The following is a 27,068-nucleotide window of genomic DNA, read 5'->3' as shown; positions in this document are numbered from 1 at the left end:
TCCTTGGACTGACCCAGGAACATGCCATGCTCAAATTTGCAGCGTTCCCGACAAGCCTGCGCAGCTGGGGAGCTACCGAGCAAGCTGCATTTAAATGAACATCTCATCTTATGACTCCTTACTCAATCCATGTAAAGCCGGAGCTGTGTCACTTTGTGTCATTAGCGATTGCTTAACAGCTCACTTGAGTCCGCTCTTCCCCCCTCACCCCGCTCCCCAGTCGTCTGGTTTTTAAAGCAAGGCTCTGCTATTCCGGCATGCATGTCCTGCCTCCCTGCTGGAGACAGATGCACTAGCAGGGTGCTGACTCACGGACGCAGGCAGATTAAAGTTGGATTGCTAAAGCAGTTGCTGTCCCAGCTGTCTCTGTGCCCCCGGCCACAGCAAAGACAGCTGAACTACACACGGATCATCCCTGAACTGCTACTGTACATCCTGATGTATGGGGGGACCTGGAATGAGCCCCAGATGATTTTAATATGCCAAGCTGTAACACGTAGGCGGCCAGGGGCTGCTTCAAGTACAGTGCAGATGTTTGTGCCGTGAGCTGAAGATGTCCAGCGGAAGGGAGGAAAAAAGAGCTGGGAGCTCCAGGGGTGTCAGCCGTCTGCCTGGGTCCATGAGTCAACTCGCTGACGCGTGGTAAAGCCACATGCTTTAGTACATGCAGCTTTCCCCATCCTGCTCGAACGTTCGTCTCCAAGAGGTGGAAGGGGTAATGCAGTCCCCAGTCATTCTCTGGCCTTCCGCAGGCAGGCAGCAAACAAAGCTGGCAAGCAGGGCAGTAGGATTATTTTACCATCTGTGCATTAGAAACTGGCCCAGGAGTCACCAAGCTCGCTTCACACAGGACATGGCTACTTTGGCGTGCTAATCGTTCCCACTCCCTTGGCAGTTTGGGGCTAGATTTGAACTGGGGAGGAGGAGGTGAAAATCACATTCTCTTTCCTGTTTCAGCAACTGTCCTTTTAAAGGGAAGGCAGCCCAGGGAAGAATGAATGCTCGTTTTACAGAGCACTTCCCATCTGCTGTTCACCAGGATGCTCACCCACCATCCTGGCAATCCACAGCGGGCACCAGGCTGAAGGACCTCAGGCTTTGGACAGCCAGCCTGCCATGGAGCAGTCCCCCAAGTCCCTGGAAGCGCCAGGCAAGGCATGCTGAGGTTGTGGGGTAGGAGAATACATTTTGCACATTTCAAAGAAGGAAACCTGGGACCTGATATCTCATTCTAGAAAGTAATCATGGACTTAATTGCATTTTCCTGCAGAGTTGCCTTAACATCAAGGGAAAATCAACAGGGATTGTTCAACATCAAGACTAATCTCACATATGGAACTTATTGAACGGAGGAACAACGATTTTGCTGGCTCAAGGTGAAATGCTGGGCTAAATTCTCCTTCAGCTGCGAGAAAAGCCCTAGGCACGCTCATCCTGCATTATTTCAACTGTAAAGAGCTTCAATTATACACATATAACCCTTCTCTCCCTTCTACAGCAGTGTCGCAATGCAACAGTGCCTCGTTATCATCAAACTCCTCTTTTATGGCTATAGGAATATGTGGAAGTCTTCTACCCTTGTTACACAAATGACTCCTTAGCAGCTTTATTTTAAGAATCTACCCACAATTGGTAACACAACTGCATTTTATCTGTCACTAAGGGGAAGCTGTGACTGATGCCCCAGCCTGTCCTCAACAACCACGTGTATTAGGGCAGCTCCTATGCATCTAAGCCACTACTGTAACTCACCACTCCCTCTGCTCCACACTGAATCAGTCTTGCTTCTACTTACAAACTTGCTTGCTAATCAGACATTTAATACTACTTATGCATAAGGAGGAAATATGCAATTCCTTTATTGGGATAAAAAAAATCATACTAAAGAGCAGGTCAAGTTCCAAATCCAGCAGTAGGTTTAAACCAGTGTTGCTCCCTTTTTTCTCTTCCTTTTTTTTTTTTTTAACAGCTGTAGCTGTGCACAGATGGAAAAACATTTGGTCAGAAAGCAGCAATTTAGTGTTTTCAGGCTAGAATTCTGCTCCCACCACTCCTCCATTTCCATGCAGCTCAGAACGCTTTACTTCTTCTTAGCACTGACATTTTTGCACACCCAGTTCATGCCATCCTTCAGACAGAGAAAGGTAATGTTAGTCAAGCAATGGGAGGAGGAATTCCCCAAGCCCACCCCACCACCATTCTGCAAGCACCGAGTTCTTCCTCCTCATCAACCCCCTGCCTGCCCTTCTGTCCCCAAAACCACTGTGGGTTAAAAAAATAAGTGCTTCCTTGCTTGGTAGATGTTGTCACACAGAGGTTATTAAATCTTTCATCTGATCATAAAAAAGTATCATCATCTCATCACGTCGTTATGTGTAGGTCCTTCGAGGAAGGATCACTTTGCAGTCAAGGTACGTCAGTGGCAGATGAAGGCTCAGTTCCAGGTTCAGCTACAGATGATTTGTGTAACATCAGGCAAGTCATCTTATCTTTGAGTCTGGATTTTAGGGGACTGTTTGTTATACAGTCAGCCCCCTGTTAAGAAAACAGCTCTAATTCTCTGCTCATCTGCAAGCCTTGAAATCCAGATCCATGAAAGCCACTGCAATAACCAGACCTGGACCCTGCTCCTCAGGGCCCCCACAGAAAATGGACACTCAGGCATCCTACAGGGGTTCAGTGAGAAGCTATGTGGCCATGTTTTAAGAGGCTGATACTCTTTAAGGTATCTCTTTAAAAATGTGTGGATGACTTCTCTGGCCAGTGCAAGCAGGATGGCAACACTTGTGCTGTGAATACCCGATTTGTGAGTTTATTGCTGAGATCCCAGAATGGGATATGCTATTGAAAGTTAAAGCAACACTTCATCTGCTCCTGTCATTTATTTGTTAGGAAACATGCACAATGGAGTACAAGATGCATGGTCTCTTCATATTGGTGTCCCATCAAATCCCTTACCTCTATCCTACCTAAGAGGTATCTCTGCGGACAGGGAGGCTGAAAGCAAAAGGTAGGGTTTTAGGGATGAGAGGGGAGCAGCACATCTTTGTGTTTGGAAGTCAGGCAAATGTAACCTCAGTTCAGAATGGAGGGATTTCTCTGTATTATGTTCAGTGGTCATTTTTGTATCATTACAACAATAACATTAGTTAGACCCTAAGAAAAGTCAGAGCTTTTGGGCAAGCATCACTGCTAGCACCACGGTAGCAGTGTTGCTGGTTTCCTATACCCTTGTTGCCAGACTGCCAAAAGATTGCCAAGGACCTCAACTTCTCCAAGGACAGACAGCCCAAGGCAAAGTATGGCAGGCCTTTCGGGTGAGCTGACATTCACTGCCATGCCTCTATGTTGTCCCTCAGTCACAAAGCTGGTGGCCATGTCAGAGGGGAGCTAAAGAGTTAAGAGGGAAGAGAGGGAGTCCTCAGGGCTTAATCAGAAGCAGAGAGGTTCTCACTTGAAAATACCAATTCACCTTGATAACTGTGCTATGTGACACTTCTTATCTGAAGGGGAGCAGCAACTTTTGAAATCAGCCCTTGTTACTGTGTTAAATAAAGAATAAGTGAGCCCAGTTTATGCTGGGGTGCACGAGGCCCTACACTAATAACACTTCTAACTCTAACCTTGGGGAGGGTTGGTGTTTCCAGTTTCATTTATTTATCTCCCCAGCAGAGATCAGTGTAAAACAAATTGTCTGAAATCCTAAGAGCAAATGGGAGAAGATGAGCGGCAGATTCATTTTAAGGCTCGGTAGCTTTGTGTCTTCCCCTTTCAATAACACTGATAACCTAGGTGTAAAACATGTAATGCCTTAAGCAATCAATAGCATGGTTTAAAGCTTATCACTTTAGAGAGAGAGGGACCGAGTGATTCTCAGCATGAGGAATGCCTGGGCTTAACAATGGGGCTAGAAGGAGAGGTGTCAAGCCTTTGACTTGATTGTGTGCTTTAGAAATCTGCATGATTGCCTGCAAAGAGTATAAATAAATAAATAAATAAATAAATAAAAATGCTCCCACAATGATTTCAGCTTCCCCTGCCTCGGAAGCAATAATCACATTTGCACACATCATGGCATACAAGGCAAGCAGAGCTCCTCATTCATTTTGAATGTAGGTTTATTTGCTGAACCAGAACAGCTGAGACAGCTTAAAGTAATAAATATCAGCTGACACTCTCTGCTATTCAGCACAGTAATCCCAGAAACAATACATCACTGCAAAACAACAAACATGCATCCTATCTTCTACCTAATCTGACCACAACCTGAATTCACAGTGATTAAAACTCTGCCTGCTGCCATTGGGGAGCTTGGCAAGGGGAAAGGCAGACCATTGCAGCACCAGCGCAGCGAGGGTCATAAAGCAGAGTTTATGATGGGATTTACCATGCCTGGGAGCCTGGCTGCATGAAGCATTTAACGAGGGCAAAAAGAATGACATAGCAAAATGCAAGAGGAAAGGTGAACTCCAAACATGCCTGAAATATGTAAGTAGGTCACCAAACTTTTAAAGCAGGAATAGATTTTAAAAACTCTCTTTGGCATGAGTAAATTGACAGAAAAAGAATCACATTTAATTGTAAATATCCCCCTGCCTGACAGTGATAAAGGGAAAATTAACATGTTCAGATGTATGAGAAAGGTGTATGTGAGATGCCTTCCTCAGCTATGTCTGCAGCTTCTGGTGCAATTTGTTTTTTGAGGGGAGGGGTTGTTGTTCTGCAGTGTCCCCAGATGCTTTGGAGAATACCAAATGCAATGGAAAGCAAAAAAAAGTAAAAGGTACATCTGTAGTTTTTCTACCTAGGGTGTGAAGCAGGACAGTGCATTGATAAGATAGAGAAATCCAGGGAAGTCACTACAAACACAAAGAGCTGCTATGGGAAAGGCACATGGGAAGGAGGAAACAGTGCTTGAAAGAGTCAAGTCCTCAAGGAGTCAACCGTTGTCATCCTTTGTCTCCGCACACTCTGTCCCTATATCTGCATGTTTAAAAGATGGTTCTGTGAAGAAAGTATAATCCCTACAGTAACATTTAGATCTTGACAGATGTCCTTGTGCTGCTTTGTTGAGACACAGAGACATTGGCAGGTACTCTGAGGATCCAGGCGGATACAATATTAGTATTCCAGCCTCAAGTCAACCCTGGGAAAACTTAGCCAGGGAAAGATTTCAGATCTTTCAGCTTTGCCTCTCTTAGCTCTTTAACAAGCAGCTAGTAAACTTTACCAAAGCAAAGAGAGAGAACCCCAGGGAAGAGGATAATGCTCCTTGCAGAGAAATGCTGCTCACACAACCCTGCCTTGCTGCAGTCCCATCTGCTATTGTGCCAAGGGAGTTGTACTCCAACGCCCTTTGGGAAAGTACTGGTAGAGCCTTCCCTGGGAGAAATAAAAAGTCCTGCTTAAGATTAGCCCGCTGCTTGCTCATTCTTTGCATTATCAGCTTTGAGGCTATGGGAATGAAGTAATCTGACTTCAAACACAGTGAACAAGTCCTTTCCACCCCATAAAAAGCATTGCAATTTCTGCTCCCCTGCAAGCCTGGGATCAGGCAAGGCCACAAACTTGTGACCCCTAATGTGACCTTAAGGACAGAAAAGCTTAATCCTTTCATGTAATCCTCTGTCTGCCATAACAAATTGGGTCAGGCAACTGCAAAATTCTCAATCTCTAGCATTTTTGGTATGCGTTAGTTTAACTGTCACTTTCTTCTCCCTCTGCACAGCCAGGACTGTGCCTTCATTATCTGTCATTTCCTTGCACCTCCAGTGATCATACAGGCTCATTCTTACAGGATCCTGCCAGTACATTATCCATTAGTTTTTTGGGTGAAAGCTTATTTTCTTGTCCTCTGAGACCTTGTATCCCTGGTGCAGTACTGTAGACTCCCTCCTTAGCCTACTTAAAAATCAGAAGACACTGCACTGTAATCTGGAAATATGGTTGCTTTTCCTCAACATGCACAGGCTCTGCCTGCCCCAGGAAAGCTGCTGTCACCAAAATTGGTTTTAAGTCACATTTACAAATAGCTCCAGAAACTTGTTAAAATGTGGACAATCCCCATCCAGCCTGTCCTGGCTAAGACTAAACCTAAGCTCTGCAGATACCACGTTGGCAGAGATGTTCTTGCTCTGAATCCTGCCCTTATGAAAGTGTTGAATTGCAGCATAGACATAACTTAGGTCTTGGGCTTCATTCTCAACTGGGTTGAAACAGCCAGGGAGGAGACAGAGGCTCAGCCCTTCCCACAGTCCTTTGGGCCAGATGGGCTCTGGCATAAACTGGAAAAGTTTAGTGGCTACTCTCAGTTTCACTGGCTTTTAATGGTCTCCAGAGGGTCATTATGTTTGGGAGACTCTGGACACAATACGCTGCATCATCATTCTGGAGGACAGTTCCTCAGGGCAGGCTGAACTCCTGTGGCCTTGATTGGAGAATCTTGTTTCAGACAAGAAACAAGCTGCAGAGCAAACATCAGTCGCAAACCTTGAGTCATATTGAATATGACACCCTGGCCCCTAAATAACACCTCAGCAAGAGAAGAGGCAGCAAAGCAGAGGGGTCCTGCTTGCTTTCACACCACCCCGGCTGGCCAGGGTGGAATGTATGCAGCTTTTGCACACCAAGGGCTACAATGTGAGATCTGGTCACAAATACAACGCCAAGAGAGCCTACGTGGCACCAGAGAGTTGCTGTGAGGCAGCAGCTCCCTTATGTTCCTCTGCTGTCATCAATAATCACCTCCCTCACTTGCTGTACCCTGTGCCAGGGTCTTGGTGTAGGCTGGTCAGGACTCGGTTCCAGAAGCAGAGCCCAGATGGCTGTGGCAAGGAGAAAAGGCTTTCTTGTTTTTTAACTGGGGCTGAGTATAAGATCAGACCCAAGCAGACATTTTGCTTGAAAAAGCTTCAATGGCACCATGAAGTCTGATTAACAAGACAAGTGCTGCTCATGGTTATAGTCAGGAGGTAATGAAGTCTTCAGCTGGCATAACACAGGCTGCCAGCTGGCATCCAGAGACACTGCATGGAGTTTCCAGTTAACCCAGTCACCTCTCTTCTGAGCCTGCTCAGGACACTGCTAGGCCCCTTTTCCAGAATCCCTAATGGTTAATTTTAAAAGAGAAGATAACTATATAGATTCCCCCCTTAATTAAGAATTTTATTAAATAACCCATTTCAAATAATAGTTAAATTCTCTAAATTTATATCATTCTATTAACCATAATCTAATCTCATTAACCTTGAAATCCCCAGTCTTAAACTACCCAGTTCTATACACAATGGTGCTAGCTGCTAAACTAATTAAATGACCTTCAAACTATTCCTGCTTCATGTATCAGCATTATTTATCTTTGCTCATTGCTCTTCTTTCAAGCTATCACAAACATCTTCCCATATTAACTCTGTTTCTGCATGTGCTCAGTACAAGATATGCCACCACTCTTCCTTGCAAAATTCACCAGCAATGTCTCCAGTTCTACTCCAACTAATACATTCCATCACCTGCGATGGTTGGTGTGCTCATTCCTTGGCTTTCACTCTGAACACCTGATGCTTCAGTCTCCATTTATTTTGTTGCTACTCATTGTCATTTCTCAAAGAAGTCCTTAAAGTGGTGACCTGAGACTTAACCACACATGGAAGGCTCCTGTTCTGAGCCTCTGGTATCTGTGGCCCTGGTGTACCACAATCTTCAAAAACATCTTTCCTAATCTCACTCCTTAAACAAGTTCTTTGATTCTCCTAAAGTTTGACCTCTCCTTAACATCCCAAGACTGAGGACACTATTTTTTCCTAGGCTGGTCTGGGTTTACTTTAAAAGCCATCTCCCCAAACATTTTGTTCAATTTGCAAGGAAAGGGAGTGCTTGACATTCTTGATGTCTGATTTGACAGGGCTAAAGTTATGGCTGAAGAGAAATGTAGGGGCTCTTCTTCTACAAGCTATAGAGAGTTTGCGATTTTCCTGACTTTTCTGCAGTAATCATTTATGGAATAAGCTGCAGTATTTATGGCAATGAGAGTGACTACAACAAAGTGGGATGTTATCTAGCCTGCATCTAAACTAATTTGTGTAGATAAACACGATGAACAAAATATACAGGCCTACAAATACTTTTATTTAGTTCTGGTATTCTGTTTTCTGGAAGTGAATGCAGAAGCAGATTTCATTTCCCTGGTAGAGGGTATTGGGCTGAGTATTTTACACTACTGGATGATTAGGGATGTACTCTGCTCCAGGGACGAGGCACGGTAAGAAAGTGCTGTCAATGGAGAAGTATGCAGCCCACTCCAGAGAGCCCACAAATCTGCCTGAGAAGGAACCACATTTCAAAACCCAGGAAGGAACCACATTTCAAAACCCAGGAACAGAAAGCGACACTTTGTATCGTTTACTTCTTCCACATCCAACACACATCTCTGAATTTCATCTGTCTCTTTACTGCCCCTTTCCAGCTGGACTGATCCCTTGCACTTCCATAACTTAGAGAAGGGCCTGAAGTGGGGAGGAAGGTGACCTATGTTTGCCTGAAATCCTGTCAACTGCAGCCTCATTTTCCTGATCAGATTTCTTTGGATTGGAAACTTCAGAGCAAAGATTAGAGCTGAAGCCTTTCACAACACTGGCTACAACATAGCTGAATTTGTAGCTCAGCTAACTACAGGTCCTTTAGGGAACACCACCTACTGCATTCAGGTTCAGGTCTGAAAATAAGGTTGAGAATTTTAAATCAGAATGGCTGTACTGGGTCAGACCAATGATTCATCCAGGCCAGCATCCTCTTTCTGGATGCCAGAGGAAAGATCATGTAGAAACAGGATCTTCCTTACTCTGTTCCTCCCTCCCAGTTCATGGTCCAAGCTGCTCCTCAGTCAAAAGCTGCCTCTAGATCTTAGTGGTCAGTGATTGCCTGTACATCCCTTCTTCAGAAATTTATTTTTCTGATACCTCTTTTTCTTTTTTTTGGATGCCTTTGGTCTCCCCAACATCCTCTGCCAACGAGATACAGAATTTAATCATGTAACTTGCAAAGAAGCATTTATTTTTATTTCTTTTAAACCATTTTCTGATTATTTCATTAGGAACACTCTTCCTCTGGCAATGTAAAAATAGCATACGGTCTATCTGACATTTTTATACCGTATTTTATAAATCTTGAAGACGTTCCCACTCGCTGTCCTCTCTCTTCCAAACTGCTAGTCCTGATTTATTTATTATCCCTGTATACAGATGCCACTCTGTGCTGCTGATCATTCCTGACAGAGGATCCTCAAATCTCTCCTAATTCTAAGCAGATACATGGACCATATTTTTTTCTGATTAGGGTAGTTAAGAGCCTAGAAGAGGTTACGTAGAGAGAATGTGGAATTTACATGCTTAGAGATACCTATAACTTGACTGGACAAGACTTTCAGCAACCTCTTCTAGACTCACAGCTACCCTGCTTTAAACATGAAGTTGGTCTAAAGGTCCTCTGAAGACCCTTGTATCTATTTTTTTGTTGGACTCTATGATTCTATTACTTCTAAAACCTTTTTAAATGTTGCAGAGACAGAAATTGAGGTCATGGGCCCAAGGTATGGGCTCACAATGATTTTAACCTGCTAGAAAGGATGTTTCTTGTTTGCTTTCTTGTAATTGTCTAGCATTTGAATTTTCCTCTGGTCTTTGCTGAGCTCTGTTCCCAAGGATCTGCATCTGAGTAATGGCAGCTAATTTTGAGTGCATCATCGTATGTGTGTAATTAGGATTGTTGTTTCTCATGTGCATTATTTTGCACTTGTCAACACTGAATTTAATCTGCCATTTTACTGCCCACTCAGCATGGAGGGCTGCTTCTGTGACTCTTCACAATCAGCTTGAGATCTGACTATCCTGAACTGCTCTGTAGCATCCGCAAATAAGGTTTTACTGAAACTACAGTGAAGATAAATGTCTTCACCATTCTGTTTCTTTAAATATCAGTGAAGGGAGTACCCAGATTTCTAGCTCTGCAAATACTTCATTAATTCAGGAAAGCCTAAGAGTGAAATAAACAAACCTAGGTCCCATTTACATTACAAAGAGCTACTATACTGCAGGAACTGACTACATCACAGAAGCCCAAAACATAACTATTACAGCTCAGCACAAGGATACAGTGCAGACCCTTGGGTGCATTTTTGCTGCCCCACATGCTAACATTAGAAGTGGTCATTGCTCCATGTGCTACTCTTGCATTTCTCTGGAACAGAAAAATTGATCAGTTTTTCTCCCTAGTGCCTGGGCTTAGTAAAATGCCAAATGACATCAGTAGCAAAGGTAAATCAGATTTCTAGAGTGCACACTCGTACCAGTCAAAGGGTTAATAGTAAAAGACGATTTGTTTTGTGAGAATGATTAACCTGACAGCAGTCTCTTTAAAGGAAATCAATGTCTTCATCTTGGCCAGCTAAAGACTCCTGGGTAGGGAGGCAGTCGCTCTCCCCTTTACCAGGGATGGAGAGATCCCAAGGGCCCACAGCTCTCCCTTCCCTTTGCACAGGACCCAAGACACACACACACACCCCCCCGCCCCGCGTTTTGTACTGCAAGGCTTTGGCTGTGCTGACCCCCATTGGTGAGGCAGCCGGTCCAGCCCCACCCTGCAGATCAACAATCTCTTACAGATGGCCTGCTGGCACAGCAAGCCATCTGCAGAGCCTCACCTGTACTCCCTCTCCCGAAAGAGCTGAACAAGACTGGATCTGCCAGACTCTGTCCCGGATTGTGTGTAGGTTCAGTCCCTCGGCAATCTCTGAAGCAGGGGCAGCCGTCAGCAAATCCTGCTTGTTAGCAAATATGAGCACGGGGACTCCACTAAGCTTTTCTTCATCCAAAAGCTCAGCCAGCTCCTGTATCATTTACAAGGGAGTGGGGTGGGGGGAAGATGGTGAGAGGGAAGGGAAGAAAACCTTCAACCACCAGTGCTTGTCTCTAATTAGAAATATATTTAGGGCAAATGCTAGAAGAGTGTGTTCCAGTAAAACCTAGAGCTTATTATAAGAGAGCAAAAATGTATACAATCATCTCTGCCCAAGGTTCAAAAGCTATTTCTTCCAATTACAGGTTAGAAAAATCTTCCTTTAGGTCTGAAATTAGCAGTTGCCTTAAAGGCTACAACTCTGTGTTTTACCAGTCTCTGATCCAAGGAGACCAAAACTGATGAAACAGCAAAAAACCCCATGTAAATTGGCAGTATGAGGAATCTGTCCTAAGTTATTGCCTGACTGACGCTTGTACCTGAGAACCGTTGACACTGGCCCTGATATCTTTGCTAATCAATCATGAGTTTCAAGGGGTTGTTTGAAGTCTTAATCACTGCAATTTAAACAGAAGAGGATTTCCCCACCCCCACCACCCTCCCCAAAATGGAAATCTCCCTCCCACAGGAAAGTGCTGATGCTTTTAAAGGCATTGGTTAGCTGAAGACAAACTAGATCAGCCTTAATAGCTGGATTTTGGCTCCATATGCACAGCACACATTGGGTGGCATCTTAAAAAACGGGTTTATTCAAAAAAGGTTGACTCAAAAATATTTTTTTAATAGCTCAAATCTGAATCTGCAGTGGATCAATGGTGGCTGAAATACTTCATGTCTAGGTTGTGCAATGGTCTCATGTGAAACCAGCACTCAGTCTCAAGTCACTTCCCTATGGGAACATACAACAAACTCAGCAAAATACGAACCTGTAGGGACTGCTGGCATGGCAAACAGATGAGTACAAGAGATTTCTGTGGCCTCCTTATTTAGCTGGAAAGGTCTCATGCACTCAGATAATGTTCTAACATCTTTTATCCACTGAATAGAAACTTCTGGATTAAACAAGTGTAGTTGGAGAGATGCTAAACTGCAGTGGAAATACAACTTCATCTCACCAAGAGCAATGTTTGGTTTGGAAGTCAGGATGAGAGGATGGAATTATAAACAGAACTGGCTGGGAATTTTTCAAGAAAATAGGTCTTTCATCTGATATGGCTGATTTATTGAAATCAAAAATGTTTGCAGAAATATGAGGAGGGGTCTAGGCTGGCTCCGCCTGACTCGGGCAAGTGATCTAAGCTGTTGCTTCCTTTCCATCTCTTTTGCCCAATGACTATTTAATTACTGATATAAAACAAAATAGCTCCAGCAGGGGAAAGATTCCCTCATTCCTACAACAACCAACAGTTCTGCTGTTAGGGTGTGTCTGTGAGACTTGAGAGGCAAAAGATCAAGTGTCTCCTTCAAATCAGGCAGAGCAGAAGGCTTTAATCTACATCTCCCATTTCTGTGGGGTAAATCTATTGCTAGCTGGTTTGGGATGTTGTCACTTTCTGAATTTTACACAACAAAGTTTAAAAATCCTATTTTTGTTTCAACCTAAACCAAAAAATGTTACAAAATGTCAGAACTTTGCAAAATGGAAGTCTTATTTTCTGGCCAGTATTAGTTAGAAAGTTCTTAGCTTTTTTTCAATTGCATCCAAAAGATGATCAAGTCAATAAGATTTCCATTTCAGCTTTGTAAATAAGAAAATATGATTCCTCAGGGTCTTGGTTTGGCAAGATTTAAAGGACTTAGAGAAGTTTGTGCTTTCAGTATTAGGCTCCATTTGCTATTATTGTATAACTTTAATGAACACTGTTCTATTTAAATGGAATTAGGCTACCTATTTTCCTTGTTTCACATCTACCAAAATAATCTGTATTGATGTTGAAAGGCAAGTCTCTTGAAATGCAAATTTCCTTTATAAACAACAAAATCCTCTTCCAAACTTTTGAGAGCAAGGGGCACTCAGAAGCACTGAGTTACTTCAAAGGAAGCTGGGCATAAGTAACTTACCTGACCTGTTTCTTCAAACCTCTTCCTATCTGCACTGTCAATGACATAGATCTGAAAAAAGAAATTACAGGAAAAGTTACTCTTCCCAGAAGACACTCTTCCACAGTAGCACACGCTTAAGTGAGATGAACCTACTAATTACGCTTTTGGGCACAAAGATCCTTGCTATTATTTGCAGCAAATGTTGACAAAACTTCATGATGTTCTGAAAGGAGAAGAACCACCTCTTTTAATACCTGGGGAGTGGACAACCATGTGGGTAGAGTCAGAAAGGGGCTGGCAGCAGTACTGGGCATGCTGTCACCATGTCCGTAGCATAAATTATCTGAAGAGAACAGGAGACTGCTGGTATTGTTTCAAACTTATTGTTACAGGCCAAAACTGAGCATAGGAGGGCAAAACCTGGGGAACCAGACATGGCCTTTCATTCCAGCCAAGTGTACAAATACTGGCCTGGTGTGACTGTGCCATGCTGCCCTCTAGTATCACCTCCTCAGTAAGTCGCCAAGGCACACAGTGGCACTCAGGGGACACATGAATGTGTTAGGGACATCGAGTTCATCTCTATCAAGCACTCCTACTGCAGCTTCCTGGAGAGAGTGGCTGGGTGTGAGGGCTGGATTCAGCCTGCAAGACTCCATCTTCAGCTGCCTTCTAAAAAAATAGGGAACCTCAGTACAACATGCAGGCAAGAATAGACTAGTAACTATTTTTCATTGCTTGATATGTGAAGGTTTTTGAAGAAGGATGCTGGGACAGCAAACAGGGACAGGACTGGTGACAAACACGGAGCATTTTGCTTCCAGTCGCTGCCATTCCCCATCAGCAGTGATTGAAGCTGCTAGCATGTCAGCTTTGGTGGCTTACAGGGAGCAAGTGTCAGCCTGGTTTTCAGGGCACAGCACCCCGCCATCAAGATAAATGGCATCCTTGCAGGCAGTCTCAGCATAAGACTCCATGCTTCCAGGATAATTTCAACCAAATAGTAGGGGAAGATCTCTAGCAGCAATATCTGTTAAACTACAGGCACTCCCTTAATGAGCAGCATTTGAGTTGTTTGAAATGGGACCAAAGACGCAGCAGGAGAATCTGTATGCGAGGCCTGAGGAGGTAACCCAGCAACCTCCCAGCCGCTCTGCAGTTCACTGGGGGCTAATGTGCACTGACAGAGGCTGGGGGACACGCGGCAGGGTGGACGCAGCTGCGTGGGGATGCGTCAGCAGAGCACCCACCCGGTGCCACGTGATGGGCACCAGCCCGTGGGCATGGTGAGACACACAGGCCTCTCCCTGCAATGTGATCCCAAGCACGTGCACCAATACTGGATCAGCTACGCATGTCCTCCCCACCCCTACCAAGCATCCACCCCTATGCATCCATTTAGAGTAGAAAACACAGAACAAAACAAAGGAAGAAGCTGCAGGGCTGGCAGTTGTGTTCCGTGGCAAGACTGGTCTGTCATCTGTGCTCCCTCAGGACATCTCTGGGGAAGTCCACAACACATGAATGCAGTGGTCAAGTGCTGCTTGTGAACTGAAAGGTGGCACCTTCCATATTACGGTGTTTCTCTAACTGGGAAGGGATAGCTCTGGGTCCCATCCGGTCAGGCTTTCTCCTGCACCGCTCATTCCTCACTAGGGAGCTGTTTTGTAAGATGAGAACTAGAGACAACAGTGCTTGGGGCAAAAGCCACAACAGCACAGCACAGAGAAAGTAAAGTATGTGCCGAGTGCCTGCTTCCAAACCAGCAAGCACTGTGCCAAATAGCTGCAGGTGCCTGTCTGAATATGCAATCAGCCAGATATCCACACCTTATTTGCCTGAGTTAAGCTTCCAAATATCACAGGTGTGTGATGCAAGACCAAGCTCTCATTCAAAAGCACCTGCATGGATTTGAATTTGTAATTACTTCCTGCTTTTTAATACTCTTTAGAGGGTCCTTTCTGTTTTATGCAATACAGTTTAGAAGAGAGAAGCAGGGTGTCCTGGGAACTGTAGTGTATCTCATGTCCAACTTCCATTTATGGCCAAGGCCACACAAGAGCCTGCTTTTGGCTGTGGTGCTTGGTAACAGATTTGAACACCATATTGGAGAATGGAGATTTGAGAAAGAAATTCCTGTAAAGCTGGGTACCTCCTTTGAGAAACAAGCCAAAACACAACCTGGAGTAAATGGGTTGGGCAGAAATTGCAAGTGATAGGACTAGACAAAGAAATAGCATGAGGGATAAGTTGGCTCAATTTATAAATGCACAGTCTGCATGAGGCTTGTCAGAGGGTAAAATTACTAGCTAAAACAGGGGTGAAGACTGGCAGAAGGCAGAGCGAGCCACCAGCATATACGTGATCCCAGTTTTGGTGTGTATGGAAAGAGCAGAGCACTGCCCCAACATGCCAACATCTCCCAGTTTGGGACTGGGTGTCAGCATGAAGTGCAGATAGGGGAACTCAAGTCCATCTGTGCAGCGGCTATTTCTCTGAATTTACACTGCTGCTTCCCCCAAACTGATTCTGCTTCTATACACCCATTTTCTTACTCATATGAAAAGAAGGGGTTTCTCTGTACATTGCTTTAACTGGGGTGAGAGAGGGGCAGAGAAAACAACTGCTTTCATCTCCTTCAGTCTTCAAATTTACCTTTATTTCTGCACCTCCCATTCAGCACACACTGGGAAGGGTGAAAGCCCACAGGCCAGTGTAGCTCATTGACTTTGCCAGCACAGCCTTCCAGATATTGTTTTGTGGTTGCACAGCCTCTGCAGCCTGAGCACCTGCCACAGCAGGCAGAGATCCCAATGCTGCTGCTTTGCAGGGCTGACCTTGATCTTCACACTTACTGCCTCCCCACCACACACAGTGCCAGAGCCTGGGCTCAGTGGGCACAGTCGCCTCACACCATGTCTCTGTCCTCAACAGCCACAGAGGACACCATGTGTGTCCTGCTCGTTTCTCAAACCCAGATCTTACCCCATGGAAAATCTCACAGTTCCTCTCTGCAAAAGCAATCAACCGGGTTTATGCAGTGGTGGCTGTCCTCAAACTTTAGATTCCAAAGAAAGGCTCAAAAATTAAGATTGGCAAAAGAGAGTATCAAGGATTTATTAGTCACATTTAAATAACAGCTTAATTTGGACAGTGTTTTCTAAGCCTGCAGGCACAGCCAGTCATTTCAGCAACTGGACACAAGCCTTGGTGAACACAGTCTATTCCTAGTTATACTGACCCTTCCATGAAAGTGCATTGAAGCTCGTGACACATTACTGAGTATGTGTGTGACAGGAGGGAGGAATGTGTCTTTCTGAGAGAGCTTCCCACTTTCCCATAGGAGCCTGCAGACCTTGACTTTTCTCTGTTCCCACAGGCAGTACTGCTTGGGGCAGAGAGAGGCCTGCAGCCCCCAGTCTGCCTTCGTCCTGGCATATGTGGCCGCATTCTAGAGGTGATCTTTGATACTAGCCAAGGCAGCACCTGGAGGGTCCCAGGGCAATGTCCCCTGGCATGGAAAAACAAAGGTCCTGCACTGTAAATATAATTGTGGTCATCTGTAGCTAATTGTAATGTAATTACAGCAAAATTGTCAAAACCATTAAAAGACAGTCTTATGATTAAAGGAGCAAAAGAAAAGACAAGGGGTCTTTCTGTGTCCCTCAGTCAAAAGCTTTCCCATCTGATGCCAGTCAGACCATTTAATTCTTATGCCTCAGTTTCCTCACCTATAAAACAAGGGCACCATACTGACCTATCTCTACACATGATGTTTAAGTCACTAATGCCCATGACAGGCCTTTAGAGTCTCCAGTGAAAGGAGCTATAGATAGGTAAAGTAGACGTTATTAATGTTTTCATTTGAAAGAGACTGAGATGAGAGGAAAGGAACTGACTATAAACAGCACCATCCTGTGAAAGTAAAAACATGCAACTGAATGATTTCTGCAAACATGACTGTATTTTTCTTTCTGCACTCAACCAATCTTGCCATTTAGCTCAGAATAACTCCTGTTACAATGGCAATGGTGTTGCTGAGGGCTGGGACATTACATTACTTGTTTCTGAATTTCTGGCGGAGACCTTGGAAACCAATTGCATGAACACAGCATTCAGCTGCAGCCAATACTCACAAGGATATCAGTGTTTTCAAAATAGTTCCTCCAGTATGGTCTGATCTTCCTCTGTCCGCCTATGTCCCATACATTCAGTTTGAAACCTTGAGACTGTACACTTTTGATATTGAAGCCCTGGAAAGAGGAGAAACAAAGCCACACAGAGCATAAACCTGAATGGCTGGAGCATGTTTGTAACCAGACATTAACACCTTAAATATCCCATGCCTACAACGTGCAGTGAGATGGGCTGGGCAGCCACAAAGATGGATCAGCTGTGGGAGAGGCACCAGCATAAGCAGCCGCTAAACCATCAGTTTGTCAGTGTTCTTGGGTCAAGGGTTGATGCTGTCATGGCTATGGAGACATATGATGCAGTTAGTGCCCTGAGAGGGCTCAGGAGGGTGGGTGCAGGAAGAAGTGGGAGAGCTGCAGATAAGGAGAAAACAAGGGCATTGTGAGAAGCAGGATTGAGCTTCTGAAAGCTGAGTAGTCAGTCACAACTAATATGAAGCCAGAGGTCTCAGCTCAATTCGACACGACACAGCTAATGCTGGGCTTAAAAGAGCAACAGCTGCACGTCTAAAGGGTCCATTTCATCAATTAGGGCACCAACTGAAAGTGCATTCAAGTAGAAAAACAGGATGTGGCGTGGGCTGGCAATGTGCTGCTACACCACCCAGGGACCAAAGCTTGGAATTAGGGTGCCAGGGCTGAAAGCTTTGGGAGGCAGCTACAGGGTGGGGGAAGCATCTCCCATAGCTCTCTAGCAACCTCCGCTGGAGCAATGCTGCAGTGCTTCTGATGGGAGCCATCACTCTCCTCCAGCCCCAGAGCTCAACAAAAGGGCATGAAAGACATTAGGGAGGTGCACTGGTATATGCAGAACCCTTGGAGCTGGTTGGGCGAAAGAAGCAAAGAGACAAAGGCTCGTCCAGTGCTGCAGCATCCACTCTGTATGTCCCCTGTTTGGCAAGGACAAGGAACGAAGACACATCCATGGAACCCTAGCATGACTCAAAAGCCTTTTGCAGGACTCCACAGCACTCATCCACTTTTGCACTATCTGACCGATCTGGCCTGAAGCTCTCTGGCTCCTTCAGGAAGCCTCCTCTTAGGCAGAAAAGACACAAACTTAATGGTGCACCAGGCTCCAGTTGTTCCCCCTTTTACTGAAAGACTCCGATGAATCATTAGAACTTTGTATAACGTGGCAGGTGGGACCACAGTAACTCCCTCAAGAAGGAAAGGCCTTCCTCACCTGTGTTGGGGTGATGTGGCTGATGTCCTCTGATGCCAGCTGTTTCAGGAGCGTGGTCTTGCCTGCATTATCCAGTCCCAAGAGGAGGATTCTCACCTCCTGGTCTGGGGTGCTTTTTAGTTTGCGTAGGATTGACAGTAAACCCTAAATGCACAAGAGAGACCACAGCTGTTATTTCCCCAAACTCCTCCCTTGAAAAAGATTCTGTCTGGTGGTGGGTCCAAGACACTCTGAATACCTTTCTGCAGTGCCTATTCCCATTTCATTGCCTACTCCTCCCTTTGCCCCTATTTTCTTCCATCTCAGAGTATTAGCAAGGTCTCAGCAGAAATGTCACGCAGTGGAGTGCCCTGCTGGCTGCACTGCTTTTGTCACACAGCTGTTTGGCATTCCCTGTGCCAGGGAGACAGTGCCTATGTGCAGAAGCTGCAGATCAAGTCCTTGCAAGCTCTTAATTACTTTTATCAGAGGGAAAACTGCATTAATTTGATCTGCCTACTAGGTAACTGCAGGTTACTATGTACCTGACATTGGTTCTTCTCATAGTTTACTCCCTGGTCATCTCAAACCCCGTTTATCTGTCTACAAATTGCTGAACCTATGGGGCACGTGCAGTTCTGATTTTCAGGATGTAGCACTTAACAACTGTTTCAGATCACCACACATCCTTGCTAAGAAAAGCACAGTGGATTCCAGTCATTAGCCAGGTTCAGCTCTCTGAGCTGATAGTATCACTCAGGATTAGGAAACAGAATATGCAGGTCAGCTCATTTACAACCATGCACCTTACAGCAGCACACCCAAGCTTTTGTCAGTGCCACCAGTCAGAGACCAGCACCTCTCTAAAATGGCTGAGAAAATATTCTGGATCCTGGCATGTAACCAAGAGATGCAAATAACCCCATTTCCACTTGCCTCTCACTGCACAGAGCAGCCCACCCCACAGAGGAGGGGCAGTTGCAGCCAAGGGGAGAGGTGCAGGCTGTGACACCAAGAATGCCTGGGTGTCTCTTTTGGGCACACTGCCACACTGCTCTGCAGCCCCTGCATGTCAGGGACCCTTCCTCAGAGCCCACGCAGCACACACCACACTGAGACCCTTCCTGCAGACACAGGTGCTCTTGCTACTAATTCACCCGAGAAAATCCAGGAAAGAAACACACCTACAGCTCCTCCTGAAGTCCTCAGCATTCCTGTTCTGTCTCTCCCAGACAATTCCCTTGCTGAAGCCCACTAAGACCAACAGCCAGGAAGAAAGTTCAAATATCAGCAGAAACCTGAGCCCATGGGGCCCATATCTCAATCCTTTTTGTTTTCCAATAGCAAAATGGAGACAATGCTTCTTGTCGACCTGCAAGGGGGTAATCAGTTAAATGTCTTGAAGTGTTGTGTTGCTATGAGGAACAAAACCCTCTAAATATTCCTGCTGAGAGCCAAGGACTGTTTGAGCCTTGAAGGTTGCTCCTGATCCCCTCCAGATTGCAGCAATCAGAAACTTGTCCTCAAGATAAAGAGCCGCACGTCACAGTACAACTGTCACCGCTGCAACGCGTCCCCCGTCTCCAGCAGTGTCCTGCCCACTTGGGGAGAGCCCAACCTCAGCCATTCAGCAAACTCTGCTTCTGACTGTTCACCTCACTCCCAGGTGGGAGTGCTTTGGAAAGGACTCAGTACTACAGGTCATGATGCTAAAGCTTTTAGTAACGCTCAGAGATTCAAATGCGTGCAACATCTGATCCACCCCTGTAAGCATTTTTGATTTCAGAGTAATTTATTTGGTTTCTGTTAAATTATCAGCTACAGCTCAAAAGACATGTGCAATGTGTAAGAAACAGGGAGGAGAGAAGGAACTTCTTTACTGGGTTTGAAAGGTATCCGTAGAAAGCTGCAGGATTGCCACTGTTGCTGTTCTTTCGAAAAGCACTGTGGAAAGCTGAGGTTCAGAAAGCCTGTGCAAGCAACAGCAAAACTGCATTCTTACTGCCCAATAAGCAGGCTCAAGGTATCACCCATTTCATAGGTGATAGGCAGGTAAAAAACTGGGAATCCAGGCCCTGCTCAAGAGCTGTGAGTTAGAAGTGGGCTCTGCTTGGCAGAGAAGTGCCGTGCCTGCTCAGTACAGGCACAGTAAATCCCCAAACAGCTTTTAGTTGAAGTGTACAGGTCTGTAACACCATGTACTGGGCCCTCAGGGCCAGATGCTCCCAGCTGGCTCTCACCCATGGGCCCATGGCTAATGAATTTGAAGGGCTCTGTTCAGTGCAGCCAGTCACTGCAAGCTTGTCTCCCTGGCCACAGTGCCCAACCCATGTTCTGCCCTGATGATGATCTGCACTTCCACACATCAGAGGGAAAAGGAACAGCAGCAAAAATACCTCTACCGGATACTTGTTTATATGCATGTCCTAAATGCCCTTGACATTATTCAAAAGCACAAGTTTTAACTGCATGACTAGCAACACATTTTCTTTTCACCTGCCGTCAAATTTACAGTTGTGTTTGTTGGCTTGTAAATCCATGGATTTCAGCTCACTGTGGACAGACTCCATAGGAGCAGGAACTCTAAAATTCACACATTCTCCTTCCTTTCTACGATAACACTGAATTTCCCATTCTTATGGGCCTGACCCAAAGCCAGTGTACATCAGCCAAAGCACTACTGCCGACTTTGGAGAGCTCTGAATCAGGCCCTATTATTTTAGTTTATTGCTCACAGTTAAAAAAAGAAGCTGTTGAAATGCTAATCCTATTCACAGCTCCACTTGCTAAGAGCAGAGCAGTGTATCCCAGAGCAGATCAGGATTAGGTGCCTTTATATTTCAGAATTCAACTCCAAAATACTGAGCGCAAAGAAATGTATTACAAAGTATTGCTTATCTACCACAGAGCAATTCTCAAGGGTCGGGAAGAGGAACAGTTGTAAATGTTAAAAGAGCTTCTCCCATTGTAGATGGATGCTATTTCTGGGCTAGTATGACAGCCTATGAGAAAACGATCAGCATCGTTCCATATTCTACTCAAGTGACACTGCTGCATGGCTGATCACAGGATTATCGCGGGTAGCCAATAGAAGAGAAGATATATATAGAAATAAAAGTATTCTCTAAGGTATAAAGTAAGCTGATTTAAAAGGCTGGAAGACAAGCAAGCCAACATAGAGAAGTGGACTTTATTTCAGTAGCTGCCAGCATAGGTTACACGGTCTGTATATACAACTTAAATCAAGAGCCAAATAATAGTATTGGTTCCTGTGACTGTTACTATTTTGTAAACAGTATTTAAAATGTGCATCAGGCATTCTCCCTGTAGTTAGCAAAGATTTAAAACTAAGGAAAGCCAAGCCCACATCGGTTTCTTATTTTTTTCTTTTTATTTATTTATTTTTTTAATTTGCCTTATGAGCACACTGGCTAGAAAGACAGAAGGCATTTCCTGACAGCTTAGTAGACTGGAAAAAATAACTCAGCAGAGTTCCCTGCTGCATGCCACCACTATGTGGGACAAGCAGCTCGTTACACACACACTGATGGACAAGCACTCCTCTGCTGGCAAACACAATGCTGAAACTAAGGGACTGAGGAGTCAGAAAGCAATGCCTTGTCATTGATGGGAGATGTCAGGTAGAAAGACGTGAAATGGGAAGATCTGGTGCAAAGAGGATGCACATAAGCGAGAGGAGGAGCAGATTTTTGAAGCAGGGCAGGAAACAAATGTCTCATGCTGGGACTTAGCCAGTGGCAAGAAGGGAGGATTCCCAGGGTGCCAGCATGGCAGCCAGGCCAGTGGCACTCACTCACTGGAGTGGTCCAGGGTGAGAAGCAGGACAAGGCTTGAGCAGGCCAGGATAGACATGAGGTGGCTGAGGAGCTGCAGAGATGCCTCACAGGAGTGTAAGGGCAGCGTGTCAGCTGCACAAAACTAAGCAGACTGCGGCATCTGTAACAGAGAAGGGAACTGCAGATGCTGCTCAGATAATGAACAGCACAGCATGGCAGCGTGTGCAGCCTTTGGAGAAGGGCAGCCAGACAGAGCAACCTCAAGGCTGGGCACAGTCAGCCAGCAACCATTTCTTGGTCACCTCTGGGTTAAGCAAACTATGTCTTATATCAGATTGGCTTGTTTAAAAACATCTTTGTCCTTGGTGGAGAGGGTTTTCTTTACAAGCACCATGAAGAGACAGACTGATGGGGTCAGCAATGAGGAGACTGTATTTTCCAGACAGTGAGAGGGGACATACAATAAGAAAAAGAGACTCCTGACAATTACTATGAAATCAGAGTGGGGCATTAAATTCGGAGACGCAGCTAAATGGGCAAGAGCACTCATAAACACATCAAGCATGAAAGCAAAGCTAACCATCTTATTAACATCCTTCAGAAAACAGGGATGTGTGGTTTTATGAAAGTATATTATTGCTAGGTTTAAAATACCTACCAAATTATCAAAGGACTTTCAATTATAGCTGCATGCAGTAATCCTATTCTCTCTCTCAAAACAAGTCCTACATATATAAAAAATACAGTGGCATTTATAGTCCTCACTAAGTGTTTTGCGAGTTTATTCAGTTTTAAATCCATGCTGTATATGGGTCTCTTGAACTAGTTGATGCATGTAACTACATCCTGTACCACAGAAGCCACTGAAAGGAAGATTCACTTTACAGGCCAAAGCAAAAATTGGTTTGGGACAAACAGAGCATTGAGATAATCTGTTTAAATATTGTATCAGATTGGCAGTATAAAGCCATAATGAAAGAACAATTTTCCCCTGTATTGAGGACTGGATACATGGGGCATGGGTAAAAAGCGTGGCCTGCAAGCTGCTGCAAAGCACAGTTGATTCTTATTAGGAAAGAGAAGTAAATGTATTCTGTTTAACTTTATTAGCCACAAGGCTCAGATAATGAATTTAAAATAAAACCACCCTCAGTCACCACCAATTGCTGATCTACTAGATGTGGATATTTAGGTAAAATCAATTCACTTCACCAAGATGCAATACAGCCACAAAGCTCAGCAGCTCAGACTGCCATTATGACCACATCTCCCCCATCTCTACACCCCTGCAGAGATACCCTCTTCCCCACTACTGCAACCACAAATCACTCATCTTTGTCCTCAAGACTCATCTCAGCCAAGCACATTTACATTGAGATGACAGCTCGGGTCTCCCCACAGCTCCCCAGCACTGCTGAGCTCTATTCTCAAACTTCTGTGACTTTCCTACAACCATGGGAGAAACTTCACAAAATACCCATAAAATCAGCCCATGATTCTTCTGTTAATTCCTTCTCTGCCACACCTACAATCCTTCATGAGGTTTAGGCAGCAAACATGTCAAGTTCAAACCTGTCTTGGATTCTACTTATTCATATCAGTTGGTTATCTCTCACCCCAGACAGAACATATTTCCATGGCATGGCAGCACCTCCATGCTCTGCCGGCACAGCACCTAGCACAGCTCCAGGCACCAATTCATTCACTTTCAATTGAGTAATATGGTAGCAGCTCACTATCTTTGAAGAGTAAGTTAAAGACGGAGGGTACACGTGACAATTTCAGAAAGTCATGCAGGAGGAGCTGACACAGGGAAGGATGAGGGGCTTAGCTGAGCCAAATATCCTGCCTTGCACAGTGGATATATGAGGCTACATTTGTCATCCAGGGTGCAATCCTGAACACACAGAGCTGGAGGAGGGGAGTCCTTCCTGACAACTGCACTGATTAGCTGGTGCCCTGAAGAATGACATCTGATTACCTTTATCTTCGGCTGCAGAACTGCAAATGTCACTAATGGTCATAAAATCATCCAGTCTTTTTCAAAACACAACCAAAGTAAATTAATCTATTGAGCACAGTTTATTCAATACTTCTTACTCTGGCAAAACTCCCAAAAAATCATTTGCTTGCTGCATGTCTCCACCATATGGTGTCATTCAATGCAGACTTTTTTCCTGCATTGAAATCCAAAATTTAATGGAGTCGAGTCACCTACAGAGTTTTTCCAGCTCAAACCTACTAATGTAGTTTTCTGTCAAAGAGGTCACACAGCACTCTCCAGTTTGATACATAAACCAATACCAGCATGAATCCTCCTTTCATAATTAAAATCAAACTCCTCTGGTTTCAGCAGGTTTGAAAGAAGTATTTTGCGCTGTGCAGAGAAGAGCCAATGCCCAGCACTGGACAATGTCAGCAGTCGCTGTCTGGTTTCAGAACTTCAAAGTCCTGGCCAGTGACTGGTATACTCTCCTATCTGCAGGTGATGTCTCGTATCAACCTCTCAGCAATCAGAAAAATAAACTAAAAAACATGACATTGAACTGTACTGAAAACTAAAGTAGTGAGACCCATAATCCTTGAAAGCATTTTTATGGGGCCATTTTAAATAGAGCCTTACTGCCAAAGAACAAGGGACAAAAGAAAAAATTTCTAGGTATGAGGTACACCTAGAGCAGGCAAGACACAGATGCTGGTTTTCCTAGAAACATGAGCTCAAGACCAGGAGAAAGATGCCTGACTATGCATTTAGCTATGCTGGTATTTTATCCTCTTCACCATATGTCAGCTAGACACTCTGTGACTCAGTTTCCTCAACTATAAAACAGGGCCACACTTTGATAAATCTGGTTTTGACAGAATGATGTCATCTTCAACCAATGGTTTTAGAAAAACACTGGCCATCCTCTGGCCCCAGCATCTATCAATAACATACCATGTCTCTTTGTAAAGATTGCTATTACAGTGACGAGGAAGCCACAAGATGTGCTTCACACAGCATTTCCTAAACTTTGGAAAGCAGCGTATCCTTTCATGTAGCAGCCTCCCTTTGCCCTTGCCATGCACCCACTGCAGATGCTGCCTAATGGTGCCAAAGACTTCACCACTACACATCTCTTTGTAGTTTTATGGTTCATCCTTTCCTCTGTGCTCCAACTATGACCTTCCACAACCCCTGCCCCACAGCTGTGAGAAATGCTGGTACGCTCTGCAGAAGAAGACACTTCCCCACTGTACTTACTCACTTGGATGAACACTGAAATAATTTAAACCTCAGCATTAACCCTCTTATCACTGGAGTTGGAGCAAGCAGTCATTGAGGGGAGTTTAAGCGCTTCCCAGTGCAATCAGGACATGGCAGGAACATCCCCATGAGCAGCTACCACTGCTCAGATGACACACAGTAAATTGTTACATCAAGCTGTCTGGATGATTTCTGACTGCTGACCCACACCCTCAGACTGCCATAGCTGCTTTGGATATATCTGCTGCTGTTTCAGAGTTTCTACCACAAATGATTATTCTGTTTTAGTGAACGTTGAGAATCTAGAGAGATAGTGCATTGCTCTCCAGTCCTCTGCCCAGTCCAGCCAGCCCACCAGGCACCCCAAAGTGCCACCCACCCTGCCTGAGAGGCCATAATTCGAAAAACAATTCCAAGAAATGGAAAATAGACAAAGAGGCAGTAAAATGTTGTATCAAATAACACGAACACTGGAGAACACCCAGTCCACCCTCTCCGCACACAAAGCGCCAGGATAAGAGCAGCCAGATCCCAGACTACACCAGCTTATCATGACACCATAAGGCAGAAGAGCAGATCTGGCAGCTGCAAGCCAAATGTGTCCCACAACGCACTGCACTGCTGGAGGCAGCTGCCCTCATCTTTACAGCAGATGTCCATCCTGTGATGGCTTTGGTGCCTGGTGTGACATGCCCCATCACCAACTCATCTAAAGTAGAGCAGATCCCACAGGCTTTATCTCAACCTCCTTCTCTGTGGCCCAGCAGGTAGGGATGCAGCCAGAATTAATCCAGTGAAGATGAGAAGCTGCATTTGGTGCTCTTGCTTACATCTTCTCCCATGCATGCATCCCTCTACTTGCACGAATCCAACTTGTGTCCAGAGGGCTCCTGGACAAAATAAGGCTTTGCCCTTGGGAAAGCTCCTTCCCCGTTGCTATTTCCTTCTGCTTGCGCTATCTCTTCATGCAGCATCCTCATGAGTGGCTCCACATCCACAGCAGTTCTCTCTCACCACCCCTCACCCATAGTTCTAACCCCTCCTTCCTGTCCTCACTGCACTTTGCCATCATCCCACTTGTTTCACCCCAACTACTCTGGCACTTAAACCCAAATTGTTTCCAACAGCTGGACGACTCTGTCCCATCATCCAACCTTTCTCCAACCTCAGCTTAGACTGCACTACACCCTCACCACCTCGCCTGCCTCCCAGCATTGCCCTCTAACCAAGACACCCAGTTTTTTTCTGCAATCCATGCTGCTACCTCTCAAACAACTTATTTCTCTCTTCCAACACTCATTTTCTCTCTGGGACCTTTCTTTCTCTCATCAACATAAAAACTCCACTTCCAGTCTTTTCCACAGTTTATTCTTATTTCTTCTTTTCAACCCAGACTGTCCCACATCCTGCCAGCCCATGGCAGAAAACCCCAGAGCACATAACATCCCAGCAAACTATCCTAGTCAGCCAAACATTGACTTGGTTTTCCCACTGACTCACTCACCAGACTGTCTATCCCACCCAACTGGCAGTTTTCTTTCAGTCCCTGAGCACTTTGCCCTGGCCATCTCTGAACACCTAACCCCTTCACCCAGTCTCTCTCTGCCATCCCCTTCTAAGGCTGTGTATCAAAAACCAGCCCTTCCACCTCAGCAAGCTTGCTTCTAGCTCCCTCAATTCCTATGGCCAGGATTGAAGTCCTAGGGTGGCTTCCTCCCACCTTGGCTGGGTTGTCCAGTGCCCCTTTAGAGCCACAGCTGCTCCCAGACTCTTCATAAGCAATCTCTGAACACTGCTTTCTATCCTTGCCAGGCTCTTCCATTGCTCCTTCCCTC

The 27,068-nt window shown here is 45.1% G+C and overlaps 1 protein-coding gene across 1 annotated transcript; it reads right to left on the bottom strand.

The window, feature by feature from the left end:
• Nucleotides 1-1,936: 1,936 nt before the first annotated feature.
• Nucleotides 1,937-27,055, bottom strand: ARL3 (ADP ribosylation factor like GTPase 3). Its single transcript, XM_062496638.1, has 6 exons — nt 26,954-27,055; nt 18,211-18,354; nt 16,968-17,084; nt 12,850-12,900; nt 10,694-10,879; nt 1,937-2,128 (listed from the first exon to the last, which is right to left on the bottom strand). The coding sequence occupies exons 1-6, from the start codon at nt 27,053-27,055 to the stop codon at nt 2,081-2,083; spliced, it is 648 nt and encodes a 215-aa protein (XP_062352622.1). The 3' UTR covers nt 1,937-2,080.
• Between the last annotated feature and the right edge of the window lie 13 nt (nt 27,056-27,068).

Source organism: Cinclus cinclus, chromosome 7, assembly GCF_963662255.1.
Source record: "Cinclus cinclus chromosome 7, bCinCin1.1, whole genome shotgun sequence".
Classification (NCBI taxonomy): domain Eukaryota; kingdom Metazoa; phylum Chordata; class Aves; order Passeriformes; family Cinclidae; genus Cinclus; species Cinclus cinclus.
Note: the sequence above shows the minus strand (reverse complement) of the source record. Positions and strands in the feature narration are given on the sequence as shown.